Here is a 24,374-nt window from a genome sequence, read left to right on the forward strand (position 1 = left end):
TGTGAAGTCAGACAAGTCCTCTTATTTCTGATAGCTGAACAAGCCCGTGACGTGGTATGATAGTGACCTCTACTGGTCAATATGCATTAAAAAAAAACTGAGGTCCTACTATATATATATCTAAGTCTTAGTATTTATTATTTATTTATTTTTTTTTTCATCTTGATCTTTTGTTAGCACTTTTATGAATTCATCAGTTTTCCATTAGGTCTTAGTATATATTTAATTTGTTTCTGATGAATATCACGTTCCCTCTCTGTAGGAAAAATGGAAGATATCTTTCCACTTTTTAAAATTATACCAAGACAGTCTTAGTATAAAGATTGTTTTATAAAGGATAAATAGGTCAATGTGGTTACCTTAAAAGAGACTAATTTACATGGATCATTTAAACTGATTCATTAACTGATTTTACAGTAATGAAAATTATTCAACACCAGTGCCTTACATTAGCTAATAGTTAGCCTTTATTATAATGATGCAGTAAAAGTCCTCTTAGTGATGTAAATATGGTTTTATTTTAATAAAAATTAGATTTCAGGCTTAATTTTGTGAAAACTCCGAATTAAAATGGTGTTTAGTAACTTCAGCTTTTTGAAGGACTAACTGGTATTGACACCTGACCAGCAGATTCTGTATTACATTTCTAAAATTGCTTATTGATAGAATTTAGGCCTCTCCAATTCTCATTATTAAACACTTTGTCAGTCCAAACACTCTTCCATGAGATGAAGTGCTAGGCAATTTGATGATGTTAGCAGTAAGCAAATCATCCTTTTTAGGCAGTTATGTATCAGTTTGGTACTTTTCCAACCAACCCACTAATTACCTTTTATAAATTAAAATAATTTATTGAAGACAGTTTTGAAATGTTAAATGTAAAAATAAAAAGTATTCAGGGTGAACATTATACATAATTATTAGAATCATATCATCACTGGGATAAAGCACAGTAAACTGTTGGAGTTTGGGTCACCCAAGAATTCAGAAGGGAAGCTCATTTCCAGATGGTGGGAGGTTTTGGAGTTTCTATGCTTCGATTCAAAGAGCCACCTAATTAGAAGGAAAAAGTGAGTGTGATGTGGTACAGTTTATGTTAGCTCTTAATTTTAAGAAGTAGGTATTTTAGTGCTATAATTCCATATCAGTTAACTTCATGTTAATTTTAAATGCACATTTTGTCATAAAATGACAAATACATAGAATTACTCCTTTAAGCCCACTTTCTTGGAATACATATACTAGTTAATACTTGTTATATAGTTATAACTATATTGGAAAACAATTATAGTTAAATACAGTAACACCTACTATTTTTAATAGTAGAAAGGTTTTTACTACTTTAAAAAATGGTAGATGGAGAGTGTAAGAGTGTAGACTCTGAAATCAGACTGATTGTATTTAAACTTAAGTTCCACCACTTACTAGCTATAGCGCTTTGTGTAAATTATTTAACCTCTCAAAGCCTCAGTTTCTTCATCTGTAAAATGGAGATACTGATGGCAGGATTGTAGAAAGGACCAAATGAGTTAATGCACATAAAATGCTTCAGAAAATTTCCAGCACATAGTAAGTAGTCAGTAAGTGTTAGTATTTCTGTGTCTCTTTGATGTGTTTTTCTGTCTTTGGTTCACATAACCTGCAGTGATTCCCATTTACATCTAAAAGCACAGACATTTCTCAGTGTTTCCAAGCTTCGTGTCCCTGACTGTCTTCCCAAGGATGTACTCATGTACACCTCCCTTGATATCCACTGTGCAAAAAGCCTTAGAGGTCTGAGTTAGCCCAGGCCTTCCAAGAAGCAGATGCGAAGACTAGATTAACTGTGTAAGACATTTATTAGGGGAACCCCATGTAAGAGTAAAGGGGGAGGGAGCTGGGAGGGGATGAGAGAGCCGTGAGCTCCCCACACAAGTCTGACGCAGAGTGGAAGGGAGGGTAAAGAAGGAAAGAGCATTGTGTGGAAGTGTCTTAGGCAGCCGAGCAGTTCTAAGGAAAGTTTGGCCAGGCTGTTGGGGAGTTCTGTAGCCAAAGCCTCCTGTCGGAAGCATCCTGGGTCTCCCAAGCCTGGGCTACCTTAGTGTCCCTGCTGTGTGTGCTCCATCTTTTTCCAGGAGCAGCCCTGGGAAGTGTGTCTGCAGTACAAACACAGCCCTGGGTTTCAGAGCACAGTGAGTAGAGACCCTGGTCATTTAGGTCTCCTGCAGTTGCAGGTCTGAGAGGCACATTTGCAAGGCTACCGGAATATTCCTGTTATTTAAAGGAAGATCCTACCCCTTTGCATTGCACTTTCAAAATCATCCACTACCTGTCCTAACATCTTCAGCCTGAAACCATCACTTTATTCCTAACAATCTGTAACTGTTTAATGTTTCCCAAATATACCTAGAACTCTTCCATTTCAGCAATGTTTTTATACTGTTTTTCCCCCTCCTTTTCATTCTTGATGTCTTTCTATGCATCCTTAAATCTTACCAGCCTTTTGCGCATTTCCCTAATGCCCCCTCTTCTCCAACCCACTCCACCAAGGGGTTATCTGTCCATCTTCTCCACATGTGGTGCTTTTATTGTTACCAATTTTATTAGTTAGGATTAGGTTTGAGTGTGAATCATAAAAACCCGAAGTAAAAATAGCTTAAATAAGAATGCAATATTATTACTCTCTCCTGTAAAGACCCAGAGGCAGGCAGCTCAGGCTCTGTGTTGCTGCTCTGTTCTACAAAGGCCTCAGGGACCCAGGTACCTGCAAGCTTTCTACTCTGCATCTCTAGGGAGTGGCCCTTCCCTTCAGGGTCCAGGAAGCAGCTCCAGCCTTCATATCCACGCTTCAGATGGTAGGATGGGGGACAGGGAAAGAAGAGGCAGAGAGCATACATCAGCTGCCTTTTAGGTAAGCTTTCTAGAAGCAGTCACATTCCCTGTTGCCTAGAACTTAGTCACATGATGATCCCAAGCCACTAGGGTGGCTGATAAATGTGGTCTTTATCCTCAGCGGCCATGTGTCCAGATAAAGAGAAAAGGAGAAGAGTTATTGAGGGACCCCTGGGGGCTTCTGCACTAGACTCTGCTCAAAGAGGACATGCAACTAGACATTGTTATTATTATTCATTCTCTGTCACAATCCTCTACTAGATTACAAGCGCCTTATGACAGCTACTGACCTCTAGAAGCTTGTCTCCCCATGATGCTAAGGGTGCCTCTCATGGAAGAAGTGCTCGGTCTGTTGTTACTGAGGGGAGGAAGTAAGAATTTATTAGCACTTTTTACAGAGTAAGAAATAAGATGCTATCACATAACCTTAATAAATCTAATACTAATTTTTCACTAAAGTAACCATCAGGAAAACTTAAAAATTTTCAGGGAATTGAAAAAAGAGTTAGGTTTCTATTGATTTAAAAGTAATTTGAATACTTCTGCTTCTCTGTATCAATGCCTATACATCTGAATTTATGATCTCTGGCACGTTGCTTAACTATTTGGGTTTCATCTGGCTCCCACTGTTGACATAATGATGATGATAAGAACAATAAAAGTCATCATCATCATCATCATTTTAAAAGAGATTTGGACAAAGATATCCTCTCCAGTGTATTTCTTTCTCTCTGTAACTACCTTTTCATTTTTCTTATCTTTACTGTAGCTTCTTGTTTTCTTTTCATGAGACTTTTGCTGTCCATGAAATATTTGTGGTTTTAAAATAGTTTTGTTAACCTAAACACTACACTTATAACCTTTTCTTGGGATTCTACTCAAATAATATGTATGAAATAGAAACCCAGGAATGTCCTAGGTCTGATGTGTCTGACATTTTGCATGCCTTCCCACATTATCAATCTAGGCTCAGAAAATGCTCAGTCTGAAGTTCATGTATTCCTGTGTTACTATTGTCATTTCCCTTTCATTCTTTATCACTTGTATGTAATACTGGACATATGGTCAGTACCTGATTTGACCGAATTACACTTAACCTAAAATGTACAGCAAAGAAAGGAAAGACTCAATTAGCACTTTTTACAGAGTAAGAAATAAGATGCTATTCCTTGGCCAGGAATGAGGCCACAACTTCAGGAATCTTGTGGAATCACAGTGATTGAGAACATCATTTGAAACCACTGTCCTAGAAGCAGTTTGGCAGGCTGAGTGAGAAGGATGGAAGACAGGAAAAGATTAGCACTTGGAGAACTCAGACCAAGTAGACATTTTTCCTGAGGCACATATTTTATTTTGAAATGCCTCCCACTATTAGACTTTCCTATTTTCTTCAGTTAGTGATCTTACAGTTAATACAGGCACATACTTATGGCTGGAGTAAATTTCTATAACTTGACCCTCTTTGCGGAATTCATCCCCATCACCAAGGAACATAGGAAGTTTCCTGATGAAAAGACACATTCTGTTCTGTTTTCCCAACTCCAGTACTGGCACTGCACTTATGAACCCTGTGACATCAGGTTAACCTTTTATGTTCAACCTATTAAGCAAGAAACTGGGAAAATGTTGTAAGTTCAAAAAAATTTTTTTTAATTTAAAGCAGAAAAAAGAAGAGAGAAGAGCTTAATAAAATTCTTCTAGGCCTGCTCGATTTTTCCCTTGGTCTGAAATGTGTAAAAGATTGTTTTATTGGAATGGATAGACTAAATAAATAACTGAGGAAGTAAAAACAGACACTAGATTTTAGTCATTCTATAATCTGATGAGAAAATAAGACATAGGGAAAATTCATATGGATTTTACATTAAACAGCACAAAAATCAACATGCCCATTAACAGTGGTAATAAGATTACTTAATGACATTTTAAACTTGTTTTAGATAGCTGAAAAATTGTGGGTCTTTGTTTTTTCAAAGCATTTCAGTTATAGTAACTACCAAAGTTGTAAATCATCAAATATGTTTAAAGCTGCATTTTCCAATTAAGATATACACTTTGCTCTATAATTTAAGACTGGTATGTTTCTCTTACAATCATCTATTTGACTTTGTTTTGCCTGCGTTTTTTTCACTGCACAGAAAGAACTCATCTCTGTTATCTCCACAGGGAACGTGATGTGAACAGAATCAATTACATGTATGCTCAGTATGTCAAAAACACTATGGAACCACTTAATATCCCAGATGTCAGTAAAGATAAAAGATTTCCCTGGACAGTAAGTAACCCAATTTTAGACTTGGAGCTTGAAGGCTGTTTCCTATCAGATCTACACTTAAACTAGTTACTCTTAACTGAAGGACTGGCCCTAGAATTGGCTCTTTGGGAGTGATCTGTGCTTTCCGTGATCTGAGGAAGGAGAATAAAACAGCTTATAACATCTGTTGAGAGGTTATCAGCTATACTTGAGTATTTTTCTCTGTACTTTTATTAGTTTTTTAAACATGTATTAATGAACTATCATAAGCTAATTTTGAGGTAATTTAACTATTACCTACTTAATGACATTCTTTAGATAGTATGGCTGGAGTTCTTGAGTTTACCCTCAAAAATTAAGTTTCGTATGGCTTAAATGCCTGTAATTGGTAATCTATCGCAGTGAACAGCTCTGTGGAAAACTGAATATCTGTTTTCCTTGAGAGCAAAGCTACAAGGGTCAGTTTCTCAGACATTGAACACTTTGAATTCTAGTATTTTTTCTCATCTAACTTCAGAAAAGCATTGCAGTTTGAGGCAGCTGCCTTGACTTTGTTATTTGCCTATCTAGGAGAACTTTTTAGAACTTTAGCAATATGGGCAATAGATAACAGTGGTAAAACTAAACAAGGACAAATTTGTAACATGTAGAATCCTAGGTGGTGTAATGCTTTTGACTTCTGCCCCTCTTGTTAAGTTATTTCAGACATCCACTACACAGGGATAGTAGAAACTGAATAAATACTTTGCTTAGTATTACTGTAAGCTGCTTGGAGAGTTTAAAATGGAAAATAAAAGAAATACAGGTAAATAAAATGGAAAATACGGAAAAAATTTTTTAAAAGAAAATAGGATATTTAGTTTTTTTAATAATGTAAAGACTAATTGCTTTATAGTGCATTTATGTGAACTTCATTATAATTTGTACATTTTCTGCACTCTGATGTTATCTCCAGCTAATAAAAGATGAATATATTAGTGGCTTCCGAGGTCCAATATAGTTTCTATAGCATCTAATGGACAGTCTTCTCATAGTATTTAGCTGTCTTGTTTTTCTTTTTGTTTAGAATGAAAACACAGGAAATGTAAAACAGCAGTGCCTTAGAAGTTTGCTTTGTACGCCTATAAAAAATGGAAAGAAGAATAAAGTGATAGGTAAAGCCTTTTTGTTGACCTCTACTCTGCACTTATTAAAGAAAAACATGTATTCTCAGAAACTTCTTTCTTTCAAGTGTAAATTTAAAGACTAAAATGTTTGAAAAAAAGATAAAAATTGGAATGATAAAAGAATTTTGAAATAATTTTATATTGATAAATGTCAACAAACATTTGTTAAATATCTTATTAACTATGACGTATTTTGGTAATTGTAACCCTGTTTCAACAGAACTTTGGTTTAAGAATGACATGTTGAAAGTTAGCGAACTGAGAGAGATCAAGTAGATAATGTATATTGTTTTAGGGCCTCACTTCTTGGTTTCTGGTTTTTCTTTTTTGAATACATGGTTTAGACTGTAGGTTGTATTCATTGAACACTCCACTGCTTTAGGCACTTGGGATAAGTCAGTGAACAAGCAAAAACCCCTGCCTCAGGGAGTTTACATTCTTACATGAAGGTTAGTAAAATATGTCTACTGCAGGAATGATGGAAGAAGGCATTCTCAGAAAAATGAGATGATGTTTCCTATTATCGACATATTTATTTCTTGGCATTGCAGGTTATATTAAACGTAGAACAGAAAATGTGAGGTTTTGTATGCCAGTCATGCATGATTGACACTGGGAAAACAGTCTGAACTGTTAAGTATTCTCCCAAGAACTTGGAACAGAGGCTAAACTTTTAAATAAAAACCCTAACGGAGCAAGGCTTAGCTATATAAATTTACCTTAAAAATTCTGATGAGTTTCCAGGTTGTAAGATTTGACTGTAATTTCATTAAAGAAGAGTGTTGGTCAGAAAGGTCGGTGGGGGGGGAAATCGTTCATGAAAATGGGGGGAAAAAAGGACAGATACTGAAAGTGCCTCTCCAGTTGTGTGCAGTACTCAGGGAACCTTTGCCTCTCACATGGAGATGGATGTAGAAGGTTGTAGCAGTGTATAGGGTGTGCTGACCACTTGGCAAGGACAGCACTTGCGTGGCGATGGATGCAGAAGGTTGTAGCTGCTACTGCTCAGTGATTCCAGTCCGTTTGCTGGCATGCGTCCTCACTGTGAGATGGATACACGGGCTTATGCCATTAAACAAGCCACCAATCTGACTTCCCTTGTTCTGATTATTTTCTTTCCAAGATATGTTAACTCATAGGAAGATAATGCGTTCTTCATACCCTCTCGAATACATTGCTCGCTTTGCCAGTTGTTTCTTATTGTAAATCAGTGAACTGGGCTTGAGGCAATGGGCTGAGTTGCAGGTGCGCGTACTTGGGTTTCTGGGACAGATCTACTTCTTGTTGGACATTGATTTTATTTTATTTATTTATTTATTTATTTATTTATTTTTAAAAATATATATATTTTTTAACATCTTTATTGGTGTATAATTGCTTTACAATGGTGTGTTAGTTTCTGCTTTATAACAAAGTGAATCAGTTATACATATACATATGTTCCCATATCTCTTCCCTCTTGCATCTCCCTCCCTCCCACCCTCCCTATCCCACCCCTCTAGGTGGTCACAAAGCACAGAGCTGATCTCCCTGTGCTATGCGGTTGCTTCCCACTAGCTATCTATTTTGCAATTGGTGGTGTATATATGTCCATGCCACTCTCTCACTTTGTCACATCTTACCCTTCCCCCTCCCCATATCCTCAAGTCCATTCTCTAGTAGGTCTGTGTCTTTATTCCCATCTTGCCACTAGGTTCTTCATGACCTTTTTTTTTTTTCCTTAGATTCCATATATATGTGTTAGCATACTGTATTTGTTTTTCTCTTTCTGACTTACTTCACTCTGTATGACAGACTCTAACTCCATCCACCTCACTACAAATAACTCCATTTCGTTTCTTTTTATGGCTGAGTAGTATTCCATGGTATACATGTGCCACATCTTCTTTATCCATTCATCCGATGATGGACACTTAGGTTGCTTCCATGTCCTGGCTATTGTAAATAGAGCTGCAATGAACATTTTGGTACATGACTCTTTTTGAATTATGGTTTTCTCAGGGTATATGCCCAGTAGTGGGATTGCTGGGTTGTATGGTAGTTCTATTTTTCGGTTTTTAAGGAACCTCCATACTGTTCTCCATAGTGGCTGTATCAATTTACATTCCCACCAACAGTGCAAGAATGTTCCCTTTGCTCCACACCCTCTCCAGCATTTATTGTTTCTAGATTTTTTGATGATGACCATTCTGACCGGTGTGAGATGATATCTCATTGTAGTTTTGATTTGCATTTCTCTAATGATTAATGATGTTGAGCACTCTTTCATGTTTCTGTTGGCAATCTGTATATCTTCTTTGGAGAAGTGTCTATTTAGGTCTTCTGCCCATTTTTGGATTGGGTTGTTTGCTTTTTTGTTATTGAGCTGCATGAGCTGCTTGTAAATTTTGGAGATTAATCCTTTGTCAGTTGCTTCATTTGCAAATATTTTCTCCCATTCTGAGGGTTGTCTTTTGGTCTTGTTTATGGTTTCCTTTGCTGTGCAAAAGCTTTTAAGTTTCATTAGGTCCCATTTGTTTATTTTTGTTTTTACTTCCATTTCTCTCAGAGGTGGGTCAAAAAGGATCTTGCTGTGATTTATGTCATAGAGTGTGCTGCCTGTGTTTTCCTCTAAGAGTTTAATAGTGTCTGGCCTTACATTTAGCTCTTTAATCCATTTTGAGTTTATTTTTGTGTATGGTGTTAGGGAGTGTTCTAATTTCATTCTTTTACATGTAGTGGTCCAGTTTTCCCAGCACCACTTATTGAAGAGGCTGTCTTTTCTCCACTGTATATGCTTGCCTCCTTTATCAAAGATAAGGTGACCATATGTGCGTGGGTTTATCTCTGGGCTTTCTATCCTGTTCCATTGATACATGTTTCTGTTTTTGTGCCAGTACCATACTGTCTTGATTACTGTAGCTTTGTAGTATAGTCTGAAGTCAGGGAGCCTGATTCCTCCAGCTCCATTTTTTGTTCTCAAGATTGCTTTGGCTATTCGGGGTCTTTTGTGTTTCCATACAAATTGTGAAATTTTTTGTTCTAGTTCTGTGAAAAAGGCCAGTGGTAGTTTGATAGGGATTGCATTGAGTCTGTAGATTGCTTTGGGTAGTAGAGTCATTTTCACAATGTTGATTCTTCCAGTTCAAGAACATGGTATATCTCTCCATCTATTTGTATCATCTTTAATTTCTTTCATCAGTGTCTAATAATTTTCTGCATACAGGTCTTTTGTCTCCTTAGGTAGGTTTATTCCTAGATATTTTATTCTTTTTGTTGCAGTGGTAAATGGGAGTGTTTTCTTAATTTCACTTTCAGATTTTTCATCATTAGTGTATAGGAATGCAAGAGATTTCTGTGCATTAATTTTGTATCCTGCTACTTTACCAAATTCATTGATTACCTCTAGTAGTTTTCTGGTAGCATCTTTAGGATTCTCTATGTATAGTATCATGTCATCTGCAAACAGTGACAGCTTTACTTCTTCTTTTCCGATTTGGATTCCTTTTATTTCCTTTTCTTCTCTGATTGCTGTGGCTAAAACTTCCAAAACTATGTTGAATAGTAGTGGTGAGAGTGGGCAACCTTGTCTCGTTCCTGATCTTAGAGGAAATGGTTTCAGTTTTTCACCATTGAGGACAATGTTGGCTGTGGGTTTGTCATATATGGCCTTTATTATGTTGAGGAAAGTTCCGTCTATGCCTACTTTCTGCAGGGCTTTTATCATAAATGGGTGTTGAATTTTGTCAAAAGCTTTCTCTGCGTCTATTGAGATGATCCTATGGTTTTTCTCCTTCAATTTGTTAATATGATGTATCACGTTGATTGATTTGCGTATATTGAAGAATCCTTGCATTCCTGGAATAAACCCCACTTGATCATGGCGTATGATCCTTTTAATGTGCTGTTGGATTCTGTTTGCTAGTATTTTGTTGAGGATTTTTGCATCTATGTTCATCAATGATATTGGCCTGTAGTTTTCTTTCTTTGTGACATCTTTGTCTGGTTTTGGTATCAGGGTGATGGTGGCCTCGTAGAATGAGTTGGGGAGTGTTCCTGCCTCTGCAGTATTTTGGAAGAGTTTGAGAAGGATAGGTGTTAGCTCTTCTCTAAATGTTTGATAGAATTCGCCTGTGAAGCCATCTGGTCCTGGGCTTTTGTGTGTTGGAAGATTTTTAATCACAGTTTCAATTTCAGTGCTTGTGATTGGTCTGTTCATATTTTCTATTTCTTCCTGGTTCAGTCTCGGCAGGTTGTGCATTTCTAAGAATTTGTCCATTTCTTCCAGGTTGTCCATTTTATTGGCATAGAGTTGCTTGTAGTAATCTCTCACGATCGTTTGTATTTCTGCAGTGTCAGTTGTTACTTCTCCTTTTTCATTTCTAATTCTACTGATTTGAGTCTTCTCCCTTTTTTTCTTGATGAGTCTGGCTAATGGTTTATCAATTTTGTTTATCTTCTCAAAGAACCAGCTTTTAGTTTTATTGATCTTTGCTATTGTTTCCTTCATTTCTTTTTCATTTATTTCTGATCTGATCTTTATGATTACTTTCCTTCTGCTAACTTTGGGGTTTTTTTGTTCTTCTTTCTCTAATTGCTTTAGGTTCAAGGTTAGGTTGTTTATTTGAGATGTTTCCTGTTTCTTGAGGTAGGCTTGTATTGCTATAAACTTCCCTCTTAGAACTGCTTTTGCTGCATCCCATAGGTTTTGGGTCGTCGTGTCTCCATTGTCATTTGTTTCTAGGTATTTTTTGATTTCCCCTTTGATTTCTTCAGTGATCACTTTGTTATTAAATAGTGTATTGTTTAGCCTCCATGTGTTTGTATTTTTTACAGATCTGTTCCTGTAATTGATATCTAGTCTCATAGCACTGTGGTCGGAAAAGATACTTGATACGATTTCAATTTTCTTAAATTTACCAAGGCTTGATTTGTCACCCAAGATATGATCTATCCTGGAGACTGTTCCATGAGCACTTGAGAAAAATGTGTAGTCTGTTGTTTTTGGGTGGAATGTCCTATAAATATCAATTAAGTCCATCTTGTTTAATGTATCATTTAAAGTTTGTGTTTCCTTATTTATTTTCATTTTGGATGATCTGTCCATTGGTGAAAGTGGGGTGTTAAAGTCCCCTACTATGATTGTGTTACTGTCGATTTCCCCTTTTATGGCTGTTAGTATTTGCCTTATGTATTGAGGTGCTTCTATGTTGGGTGCATAAATATTTACAATTGTTATATCTTCTTCTTGGATCGATCCCTTGATCATTATATAGTGTCCTTCTTTGTCTCTTGTAATAGTCTTTATTTTAAAGTCTATTTTGTCTGATATGAGAAATGCTACTCCAGCTTTCTTTTGATTTCCATTTGCATGGAATATCTTTTTCCATCTCCTCACTTTCAGTCTGTATATGTCCCTAGGTCTGAAGTGGATCTTGTAGACAGCATATATATGGGTCTTGTTTTTGTATCCATTCAGCCAGTCTGTGTCTTTTGGTGGGAGCATTGAATCCATTTACATTTAAGGTAATTATCGATATGTATGTTCCTATTCCCATTTTCTTAAATGTTTTAGGTTTGTTATTGTAGGTGTTTTCCTCCTCTTGTGTTTCTTGCCTAGAGAAGTTCCTTTAGCATTTGTTGTAAAGCTGGTTTGGTGGTGCTGAACTCTCTCAGCTTTTGCTTGTCTGTAAAGGTTTTAATTTCTCCATCAAATCTGAATGAGATCCTTGCTGGGTAGAGTAATCTTGGTTGTAGGTTTTTCTCCTTCATCACTTTAAATATGTCCTGCCACTCCCTTCTGGCTTGCAGAGTTTCTGCTGAAAGATCAGCTGTTAACCTTATGGGGATTCCCTTGTGTGTTATTTGTTGTTTTTCCCTTGCTGCTTTTAATATGTTTTCTTTATATTTAATTTTTGATAGTTTGATTAATATGTGTCTTGGCGTGTTTCTCCTTGGATTTATCCTGTATGGGACTCTCTGTGCTTCCAGGACTTGATTAACTATTTCCTTTCCCATATTAGGGAAGTTTTCAACTATAATCTCTTCCAATATTTTCTCAGTCCCTTTCTTTTTCTCTTCTTCTTCTGGGACCCCTATAATTCGAATGTTGGTGCATTTAATGTTGTCCCAGAGGTCTCTGAGACTGTCCTCAGTTCTTTTCATTCTTTTTTGTTTATTCTGCTCTGCAGTAGTTATTTCCACTATTTTATCTTCCAGGTCACTTATCCGTTCTTCTGCCTCAGTGATTCTGCTATTGAACCCTTCTCGAGTATTTTTAATTTCATTTATTGTGTTTTTCATCGTTGCTTGGTTCCTCTTTAGTTCTTCTACGTCCTTGTTAAATGTTTCTTGTATTTTGTCTATTCTATTTCCAAGATTTTGGATCATCTTTACTATCATTATTCTGAATTCTTTTTCAGGTAGACTGCCTATTTCCTCTTCATTTGTTAGGTCTGGTGTGTTTTTACCTTGCTCCTTCATCTGCTGTGTATTTTTCTGTCTTCTCATTTTGCTTCTCTTACTGTGTTTGGGGTCTCCTTTTCGCAGGCTGCAGGTTCGTAGTTCCTGTTGTTTTTGGTATCTGTCCCCAGTGGCTAAGGTTGGTTCAGTGGGTTGTGTAGGCTTCCTGGTGGAGGGGACTAGTGCCTGTGTTCTGGTGGATGAGGCTGGATTTTGTCTTTCTGGTGGGCAGGTCCACGTCTGGTGGTGAGTTTTGGGGTGTCTGTGGCATTATTATGATTTTAGGCAGCCTCTCTGCTAATGGATGGGGCTGTGTTCCTGTCTTGCTAGTTGTTTGGCATAGGGTGTCCAGCACTGTAGCTTGCTGGTCGTTGAGTGAAGCTGGGTCTTGGTGTTGAGATGGAGATCTCTGGGAGATTTTTGCCGTTTGGTATTACGTGGAGCTGGGAGGTCTCTTGTGGACCAGTGTCCTGAAGTTGGCTCTCCCACCTCAGAGGCACAGCCCTGGTGCTTGGCTGGAGCACCAAGAGCCTTTCATCCACGTGGCTTTTGGGAGGTCTGACGTCTTCTGCCAGCGTTCAGTGGGTGTTCTATAGGAGCAGTTCCACGTGTAGATGTATTTCTGTTGTATCTGTGGGGAGGAAGGTGCTCTCTACGTCTTACTCTTCCGCCATCTTCTCCTCTCTCCTGATTTTATAAATCAGTCTTGTGAACTTAGGTACTGTTCTGTACCCCAGAGAGTGGGATCTGTCCTCAGCATGGTAAACTAGTTTCTAAGCCTACAGGGCTGGGCTTGCTGACTGCAGTGCATTGCCTCATAAAGCCTCTTGGAAGCCAGCCTGGCGATTCCCTGATGGCTGTTCATCACCTGCATGCTTCTCAGCTCTCAGAGAAAAAAGTAGAGCCTAGTGAATCCATATGTCAGCTCTCTTTTCAAGATTATCACCAATCAGATGTCTAACATAAACAACAGAAGAAAACTGACAAGGGTACCCTACAATATGAAACTACATAAATGTTTAGGATATAAAATTTTATATTCTAGGAGTTAGATGAAAACTACATTTTAAATGTTATGCTTTTTTTAAAAATTTTTTTTGAATTTTATTTTATTTTATTTTTTTACAGCAGGTTCTTATTAGTTATCTCTTTTATACATATTAGTGTATATATGTCAATCCCAATCTCCCATGTTATGCTTCTTTAAAATGCTTTTTGATATAAATATAGAGCTTTCCACAAGCTGCCTTTGACCTTTGAAAATGTGAAATGGATTCCAGAAGCGATGCATCATTTACTAATAAGTTCTGATAAGAAGGAGGACAGAGTGGCAACTTGCCACATCAAGGCACATCTTCACTTTTTCTCAACAGCATCTCTTTGGAATAACTGGGAATGGGGAGTGGCTGGAGGAAGTTATACATCAGGCTTTTTCATCACTTTACACATGTGATAAATAAGAGGAGCTTGGGGAAGTGCAAAGGTCCCTGGATGGGAATAGGGCTCACAACATCCGGCTGGCTCCACTCTCTCTTTAAGCATTTAAAAGGTTATGGGCTTTGAGCCCTGGTCCGGAAAGATCCCACATGCCGCGGAGCTACTAAGCCCGTGCGCCACAACTACTGAGCCTGTGCTCTAGACCCCGCGAGCCACAACTACTGAGCCCATGTGCCACAACTACTGAAGCCCACACGCCTAGGGCCCGTGCTCCACAACATGAGAAGCCACCACAGTGAGAAGCCCGCGCATCTCAAGGAAGAGCAGCCCCCACTCGCCGCAACTAGAGAAAGCCCGTGCGCAGCAACGAAGACCCAACGCAGCCATAAATAAATAAATAAATAAATTTATTTTAAAAAAAAAAGGTTATGGGCACATTATTCAACTAACTAACCTCTCAGATCCCTTCAGAATCCATATTCTGTGTTCCTGTCACTGTTTCAGACAAGTGAACAAAGAAAGAAACACCAGTTGAAATAATCAGACTTCTCTTGGCATACATTTTGTGTCACCCTGCTTGATAACAGAGTCAAAAGTAAGTAAATGTTGTCTTTGGAAAGGAAAAATTCCCTGCCAATAAAAAGAAAGAAGGAAAAAATGATTTCCCTGGTGGGGTTTCTGGGGGGGGGGGTTCAGGTTAATTTCAAGAGGGAAAATTTCCAGTTTCCCTGCTGTCTTTATAAGTGTGACAAAACAGAGAATTTGAATTCTCGACTATACTTTGTACTCACAGATGCAGCATGGAAAACATCATGGCCATAGATAATTTTTCTTACATGTCACAGACCAGATTCTGCTAGTGTGTAATTCTAATACAGAATCCCCACAGAGTTCCATACAGAAAGACAGACGGGCCCATGTGTTTTTGGTAATCTTCTTTCCCTTCCTTTTTTTTTCCCATTACTGACAATTAGATGATATTATAGACATTAGACCAGTACGGGGCCTGTTGTATCACCAAATGTATTCCCTGAGGTATTTTTTCATATCAGATGTTTTCTCAGTGCTCTGGCTAACACAGAGTGTTTCCACCACTTTGTTTTCAACACTATTAAGAAAATACTTCCTCATTCAAATTCACTTATTTTAACCAATTATTTCCCCTATTTATTAGACTAAGTTTGCCTTTTCCTCATATCATATTTACTAGAAATTCTTATGCCTATTTTCCATGTCAATTTCAGGGCATATTTTGAAGAAATTAGTTCCAGTCCCATCCAAAAAATATTGTTGAGAACATCTCCACTTTAAATAGCTTACATTTTCATCTCTTTTTTTTTTTTAGTGAAAAAGTAATAAAAATCATAGTGTTATACCACACGTTGTTTGACAGCGAAGTATGAGAGAGGAATATGTATTTCTTACTGAATATATTTTCTAAACTGATTACAGTCCTAATGCTCTGCTCATCTATGTGTTGCAATATGATCCCAAGACATAAGTAAATAGTGTAAAATTATGTAAGTTTAAATTTGACTTCTTAATTTTATTTTTCATATTAAATTATATCATTTGGCAATATCACGAACTATTCATTTGTTTTTAAAAATATTTGCTAGGATTTTCTAATGCAAATAAAATTACACTGTGCAGTGTCGTCTATGGTACATACTGCTTATATTGCTTAAAGTATACAGTTTTTCCCAATTAAAGAATTGTTAATTATGATTAGTGATAAGTGCCAGGAAATAAGGCTGTAGGGGCAGTAATAATGGGAAGAAAATGAGAAAAAAATAAAACTAGGAGATTATAGCTTGAAATTATAAAAGTGAAAATCTATAAAATAAAAATAAATATAAGGATTATAGTTTCAAGAATTGATTGAAGAAATAGAAAAATAAGAGAAACCTCATAGTAGCCCTGGAAAAGAGACGCTTACCTTTATTGGAGCAGAAACATTGAGGAATTTCTAGAAGATAGGAAGAATATACTATTTGTAAGAACACATTTTACACAGAATGGGAAAAATTTGAGTAGAGTTAACAATATCAATATCAGACAACGTAAATTTTAAGGTAAAAACATATACTATACAGAATCACTTTGCATTGATTAAGTTAAATTCACAGAGGAAAGTGTAATTGTCATAAATGCTTCTATAAACTAAATAACATCATTGACATACAAAAACCAAAGCTATTAAAAATACAAGGAGAAATGGACAAAATGGTGGTCATAGTGAGAGTCTTTAGTACCCTTTTCATAGAATGTTAAAGTACAGGAAAATATAAGGAAACATTAGAATTGATTAATACAGAAAATGAAATGGATTTAATTGGCATATAAATATTTACTTTTATATTTCATAATTTAAAAACACAAATTCCTATCAAATATTCATCAGAAATTTACAAATATTAGTGATACACACACATATAACACAAACTTAGTCATTTCTGAAAAGTAGAATTGACAACCACTGTCATGGATCACAGTGCGTTAAAACTAGAAATGTGTAATAAAAGGATAAATTGGAAGGAAAAAGCTCACTTAGACACTGAAAAACATTCTCCCAAATGACAAAGAAGAAATCAAAAGTCAAAATGAAACTATAGCATTTTAGAAAATTAGTGGTTGTATCAATTTAACATAAAAACTCAAGGTACAAGGTCAAAGCTATATATATAGGAGTTATATAGCTTTAAATATTTTGCCGTTATTAATTAAGACATAATGAAGTTATTTGAACTAAGTGTTCAACTGGAGAAATTAGAAAGACAGCACCTTTCTCTTTCTCACCCTCTATGCTGCCCCCAAAGTAAACAAATAAATAGGAAGAAAGCAAGCAGAGGAAAGAAATTGAAAAGATAAATTTATGAAATGAGAGGGGATAGTAAAACAAGAGATAATGGGCAAACGCAATAATAATAAACAAACCTCCAACACAGATAACGAGGGAAATAAAAGAACACAAATAGGAATGAGAAAGGAAATGTAATTACAGATACAGAAGGAAATTTAAAAGATGTTAGATAATACAATGTACCAAAAAAATAATATGTTTTGATGAAATGGAGAAATTCTATAAAAATTGGTAATAACCAATACTAACTCAAGGAGAGTTTAAAATTTTTCATAGAAGAGGGTGTGGAGAAAAGGGAACTCTCTTGCACTGTTGGTGGGAATGTAAATCGATACAGTCACTATGGAGAACGGTATGGAGGTTCCTTAAAAACCGAAAAATAGAACTACCGTATGACCCAGCAATCCCACTCCTGGGCATATACCCTGAGAAAACCATAATTCAAAAGGACACATGCACCCCAATGTTCATTGCAGCACTAGTTACAATAGCCAGGTCATGGAAGCAACCTAAGTGTCCATCGACAGATGAATGGATAAAGAAGGTGTGGCACATATATACAATGGAGTATTACTCAGCCATAAAAAGAAACGAAATGGAGTTATTTATAGTGAGGTGGATGGACCTAGAGTCTGTCATACAGAGTGAAGTAAGTCAGAAAGAGAAAAACGAATACCGTATGCTAACACATATATATGGAATCTAAAAAAAAAAAATAGTTCTGATGAACTTAGGGGCAGGACAGGAATAAAGATGCAGACGTAGAGAATGGACTGGAGCACATGGGGAGGGGGAAGGGTAAGCTTGGACGAAGTGAGAGAGTAGCATTGACATATATACACTACCAAATGTAAAACAGATAGCTAGTGGGAAGCAGCCGCATAGCACAGGGAGGTCAGCTCGGTACTTTGTGACCACCTAGAGGGGTGGGATAGGGAGGGTGGGAGGGAGACGCAAGAGGGAGGAGATATGGGGATATATGTATATGTATAGCTGATTGACTTTGTTATACAGCAGAAACTAACACAACATTGTAAAGCAATTATACTCCAATATAATGTTAAATTTTTTTTGTTAAATTTTAAATGATGTTTAAGATGTTAAATTTTTTTTTCATAGAAGGAGTTGAGAAAGTTATATTTTTAAAGTCACTAAACAAAACAAAACAAAACAACTATTTACCAAAGTAAATTCTTACCAAAGCAATCAGAGGACAGGAAAGGATGAAATAAGGTGAGGCACGGAAAAGGAAAAGGCAAAATAACTTACAAAATGATAACGATTGTTGAATGAAAAAACCTAAAAGAATCAGCTGAAAGTACCTATCTAAAACGAGAGTTGCAGAAGTTCCTGGCTATCAAATTATTAAAAGAAAATAACTTTCTTACATGCCAAGACAAATTTTTTAGAAAATAATAATGGAAAAAGCATCCCGTTTACAATAGTAACGAGGAATAAACTTGGTCAGAAATAGGAACATCTATATGAGGAAAACTATAAAAGTCTACTAGATAACTTGAAAATCTTTAAGTTATCTTTAAGTAAGTGAACTGATATAACATTTCCTGATGATAATAATCTATTATTTAAGATGTTAACTTTTTGCAGATCAGATTTATATCAATTTTAATACATGTCCTCATAAGATTTTTTTTCAGGGGGTAGAGGAATTCTTGACCAACATATATAAAATTCATCTGGAAGAATAGCATAAAAATAATCAAATAATCAGAGTGGATGGATAGAGAATTGCCTTGTCAGAAATTAAAATAATGCTGTATAAGTAACATTATTAAAAGTATTATATGTGTGCTAGAAGAGATGGCAAGATTGATGGAACACAATAGAAAGTCTAAATGCAGACCCAAGTCTGATATAACAGTTGTGTTATTGTGCATAATAGAGTATATTTCATTGTTTCTAAGATGCCATTGGTTGAAAGACACCATTTTATGTATCTTTAAGAAAGAAAGAAATGATTTCAATTACATCATGACAAGCAATTGATTAGGATGCATACTGATTTCATAACATTTAAATGTGAAAAAAGTACATAGTTGAAATAAGTGTGAATTTATTATTTAAGGTGACAATTCAAATTATTAAAGAATGGATAACTATTTAAGTTTTGCAAGAATCCAGTAGCAATTTAGGGAAAAAATTAAGTAGAATTAAAAGATTAAATGTGATAGAATGAATCTGTAAAAGTGCCAGAGGAAAATATAGGTTTGTATGTAATTTTAAAATGGGGAAGCTTCTTTTAAAAGCAAGACACTATAGTTGAAAACGTAAAAGATAACTGTTTTAGTTACTTGAGAAATGAAATCTTTTCTACAACCAAAAAACTCCCTAAGTTAAGACAATTGACAAATAACAAGTGCGAAAAAATTATTTGCAAGGTAGGTGACAAGGGTATAAGGGTAAGTCTTACACATTAGCAAGACAGGATGCTAATTTTGGAGCCCATGTTGTGCAGGAGAGAGGACAGGAGACCACAAGCAGGATATAAGAATTGACCCCCTGCTCTGCCAAGAGGCCAGAAGGAAAACTGTGGTTGGTAACAACATCTGATCCCTGGAATTATAGAAAAGGAAACAAGTTTGTGTTTAGAAACTGTCTAGTCCCTTCAGCATAATTTCCAGAGATGCCTTCAGTGCCATCTAGCTCTCAGAGCTGCTGTGATGACCGTGTGAAATAATGTCTGTACAAGTACTTTGTGAACTCTAATAATATTAACACTGATAATTTACTATCTAACTGTACTACTTCTTGGTTTTCTCCTAATATATTTTTGAATGTTTTATTTTATTTTTGTATATAGTTATTGGTTTTTGTTGAGTGATTTTGTTTTATTTTTGGTTCTGCAATAACTGCTTTGTTTTTATATATAAGTGATTCTGATTTTATATGGCTTGCTAGTAGATGTGGCATTTCAAATGACCAGTTTTAAATTTCATTATTGTACTCTTTATCCGCTCTTCCAGATCTTTAACGAATAAGTTGTGAAAACTATCTGTAAATAGGCCCAAGCTTTACATTTTCTCAAAGAACCCTATTTGTTTGTTATGAACCTTTTTCTTCTTCAGAGTTTTTTTTTTTTTTTTTTTTTCCGACTTGGGTATTTTTGTTTGATAGAATTAAATTTTATGAAGGGTGTAAAGAGATCAACAGGATTGTCTTGAATGCTGTATAAATGTGACTGCTTTCAAAGAAGAATTAAATTATATTCCTAAAGGGGTAATTTGTCTTCACCCCTTTTCTTGCCCTGAGCGTAACTCTGTGTCTGCGTGTCTGTATCTATAGAGGTGGATTGTGACACAGACACACTTTAGCTGTTCTGCCCTGAGCTGTGGTTGTTACAGCCAACTCTTCCTACTTGTACACTTAACATGCCATTTTAGTACCTTTCAATTCCTGAGGTATTAGTCAATACCGCTTAATATATTCATTCAATGACTGTTGGCCGAGGCCCAGATTTGAACCGCTGTCCAGGAAAGAGTTCCTTACCTCGGTCCCAGGCCCAGCAGACTGCCTGATGGCCACGTCTCAACCCCTCCGGGTTGTCTTTTCCTTCCCATACATGCAATCAATCTTATGCAGTGATAAAAAGAAAAATCTTGGTTATGAAAAATGGCCATCAACTAGGAGAAAACTTTAGTAAAAATTGAAAGGCAGTTACATTGTGATGTGAGGATAAGGCACAGAGTGCGTGACCCTCAAGAAAACGTGATTTGGGAGATAGCCAGAAGCCCATATAAACAGTTCCATATTTATAATTTGGGGATTCACAAAGGTTGGAGGACATAACCCAGGCGTGCTTACCGTATACGGAACATGGTCTTTTAAGATAATGAATGCTGATTGCCATATTTACTCATGGTTCTTACTTGCAGTGTCCAGATTCATTATGTCTTGTTTAAAATTTTTCTTGATAACGGAATGTGTTAGAGAAGTAATCTCTGCAGTACTAATAGAGATAGATAAGGACGCCTTTACTGTCTAAAGTAGAAAAACTCCCACAAACAAGAAAGAGCAACATGAGCATACAGATAATTTGTAGGGTTAAAAATAAAGTGCACACCAGTGGTAATAAAGGGGTTTCATGTGCAGCCATGCATCACCACGGACGCTGTGAGATCCTTTTGTGCTCCAGGAAAAATAAGAGATAACAGAATATAGTCTTCATGGGAAAGTGGTTTGGGTCAGAGCCGCAGTCCTGCATTCTTTCTTTAACTCAGTAAACATTTTTTGAGTCCTGCTATATGCCAGGCATTGCTGGCTGAGGAAGTGGAACTGAAAAAATAAAATCTCTAAGCCCAAGATATGTACGTCTAGAAAGAAAGACAGAAATAAAATCCCCCATGATACTCCAAATGATAAAGTTAAGGGGATAGAAAGGAGAAGTGCCTGCCTCACCCGGGAAGTGGGAGGCCTCTGGGAGCTCGCTGTGAAGGGCATGTAGGGATCTATTGGACAACAGGAAAGAGAGCAGTGGGGAGCAGTACAGGCCAGCGGAAAAGAATAAGCAAAGGTGTGGGTGAGCAAAATGCAGTCAGGGAGCTGCTAGCAATGATCTGATGGGGGTAAAAAGGCACAGAGCAGCAGTGTGGTAATAAACTAGCCTTTGGGGCTAGGCTGAGCTGGGGTTTCAATTTTAGACATAAGCATACTAGCTAAGTGACCTGGAGCATATGACTTAAACTTCCTGAGACTCAGTTTCTTCATCTGTAAAATGGGCATGGGCACACCTTCCTCACAGTGTAAACTGTGCCGACTAGAGTTCATGTGTGTATTAAAGCACTGTACCTACATGCACATGATGGAAGTCTGTATTACATATGCAGAGACAGAAGAGATGAGGACTTTAACCCAGAGGTAGGAGGTCATCAAACTCCTCACAGAGACCACTAGGCTCAGAGTCCCATAGAACAACTAGTTCAATAAAGATTTGATGTAATCTTCCATTCATATCGACTACGTGTTTGACTTTCTAAGAAAGGCCAGGATTTGGGAGGTTAGGTTACGATTGTCTCCAAAGATTAGTTCTGCTTTTATTTCTAACTAAATAGTCATTTCTATGTGCATTTATTTGCAGTATCAAAAAATGATTGGAAATATGATTCTCCTGGATGCAGAGGTGCATATTTGAAACTTGAGACTGTCTTTGTGAATTGTCTGTTTCCTACATTCTATTTTGTATGTAACTGTGTTTTTTAACTTCTGGTTTCTCAGTAAGGAAGGGCAGTCTGTGTGACCCAAAATTCTGATGTGCATCAAAATTGCTCTCTTGGCAAATGTACAAAAATCCAATTAGTCTCCAAAGGACAAATTGTCTTTGGGGACTCAGCTGATCTGAAATTTGCGACCGAGTCTGGAAGAAAATAGTACTCTAGGATTTTTTGAACACAGACAACATATATTTAGGACTATGTGAAACAAGTTCTCATGTAAATTGATTCAGATGACTTTTCTAGCTTATATTTGTGAGGATTCATTTGATTATTTGGAGATACCAAGCATTCCTAAGAGAAAAGTATAAGACAGTCTTGGGGGGGTGATCTTAAAGTCAGTGAGAACTGTGATGATGAATAGTAACATTTGCTTGATTTCTTGGATTGTTACAGGGGTTTGCCAACTTGTTAATAAGATGGAGGAGACCACTGGCAAAGTTAAGCCTTTCAACCGAAATGATGAACAGTTTCTGGAAGCTTTTGTCATCTTTTGTGGCTTGGGGATCCAGAACACACAGATGTACGAAGCAGTGGAGAGAGCTATGGCCAAGCAGATGGTCACATTAGAGGTGGGCTGACACTTATAGGACTTCTCAGTCTCTATGGCCAAACTCTCAACTTACACCTCTCCCTGTAACAGCTCTTGGTGTCTGTTATATCACTGTATCCTTACGACAATCATGTGCTTTAGATGATCAGATCCTTCTCTCCTCATTTAAACAGCTAAGGAAACTGAGACCCAGAATATTTTAGAAACTTGTCAAGGGTCTTATGACCAAACCAAAGCTCCAGCCATTGGTCCCTTCAGTCCTCTGCTTTTTCGGCCAAAAGCAGTCCTTGACCTTAATAATCCATTCACACAGATGTCTACTGCCACTGCACCCCGTCTGTCCCTTCCCCATTGCCTGAGCCTCCCCATCTCTCCTTGTGAGCAGTTGTATTCACACGTTTTAAAAAACAAAAACAGAAATCCTAAGCACTCAGAATCAGAAATGAGGAAAAGTGAAAGTCTTTCAAATTACAGATGTGTGGATCCCACTTCTAAAATTCTGATTCAGTAAGTCTTGGGTAGAGGCTGGGAATCTACATTATTACAGAGCTCCCCCAGGTGATTCTGAATGTGAACCACTGGCTTGGGGCACTGACCTCAGGCAGACTCCCTCCCAAGCAGGACAAGCCTACCCAAGTGGGCCAGCCCTTTCCAGATGTATTTCACTAACTGCCTGAAGATGTTCACTTCGTGTAACATGGAAATTTCTTACATCATAGACCAATTTAGGGAAATAGACTTAATAAAGGGCATTACTTAGTCCTTCATACACTGGTGTGAAATATACTTTAATGTTTGCCTACTCTTAGCTAGTAGAGATCAGTGGAAATCAATGTTTGGGATATGGATCATTAACTTTTCCTCCAACCCCTAATAAATAGATACCTAACCTAAAGAGCTAGAAGGATATATAAGTCAAGATTTACCAATAACCAAGATGGTATGCTTTACTTTCTAATGTGAATATATAACACTAATAGTTTTGCTATAGTGTTACATAAGAGACCTTGGCTTAGAAACCAGTAGAAATCTGTTTCAAATACGCACACACATGTGTATGTGTGTGTATATATACAAATATACATATATTTCAAATTACATATATGCACACATGTACATATATGTATGTGTGTGTGCATGTGTATATACAATTTTTAAGCGAATTTTTTTTTTTTACTGTTTCCATGGCTTTGCACTGAAGAATTGAATCTAAGCCAGCTATCAATTTTTAAAAAACTTTTAAAAAACTTCCTATTTGGAAAATTTCAAACATAATGCTAAAGTAGAGAGAATAGCTTAATGAGTCCCCATGTGTTCATTAGCTGTCTTCAGTAATTATTGACCTATGGCTACTATTATTCCATCCATACCCTTGCTCACTTCTCTGCACTCTTATTCCCTATTAATCCATTGATTATTTTGAAGCAAATCCCACATATCATATCATTTTGTTCAAAATCTCTGAATATTTTCCTGATTGAGATTTATTTCTATTTTTACACTATAGTTTTACTTCAGTTAAATATATGAGTAATTAGGCTTTCACTTAATATATATATTT

At 36.7% G+C, this 24,374-nt stretch overlaps 1 protein-coding gene across 5 annotated transcripts in view; it reads left to right on the forward strand.

The window, feature by feature from the left end:
- Positions 1 to 24,374, forward strand: part of PDE5A (phosphodiesterase 5A) — a 146,484-nt gene that overhangs the window by 73,878 nt on the left and 48,232 nt on the right. For 4 of the 5 annotated variants that reach the window (XM_061192022.1, XM_061192025.1, XM_061192024.1 and 1 more), the window contains exons 8-11: positions 2,115 to 2,171; positions 5,038 to 5,146; positions 6,192 to 6,279; positions 22,657 to 22,832. In XM_061192022.1, coding sequence (XP_061048005.1) covers positions 2,115 to 2,171; positions 5,038 to 5,146; positions 6,192 to 6,279; positions 22,657 to 22,832 — 430 coding nt within the window. The remainder of the gene's footprint in view (positions 1 to 2,114; positions 2,172 to 5,037; positions 5,147 to 6,191; positions 6,280 to 22,656; positions 22,833 to 24,374) is intronic. The other variant, XM_061192023.1, reaches the window with a different exon arrangement.

The sequence above is a fragment of the Eubalaena glacialis genome, chromosome 5 (genome assembly GCF_028564815.1).
Source record: "Eubalaena glacialis isolate mEubGla1 chromosome 5, mEubGla1.1.hap2.+ XY, whole genome shotgun sequence".
Classification (NCBI taxonomy): Eukaryota; Metazoa; Chordata; class Mammalia; order Artiodactyla; family Balaenidae; genus Eubalaena; species Eubalaena glacialis.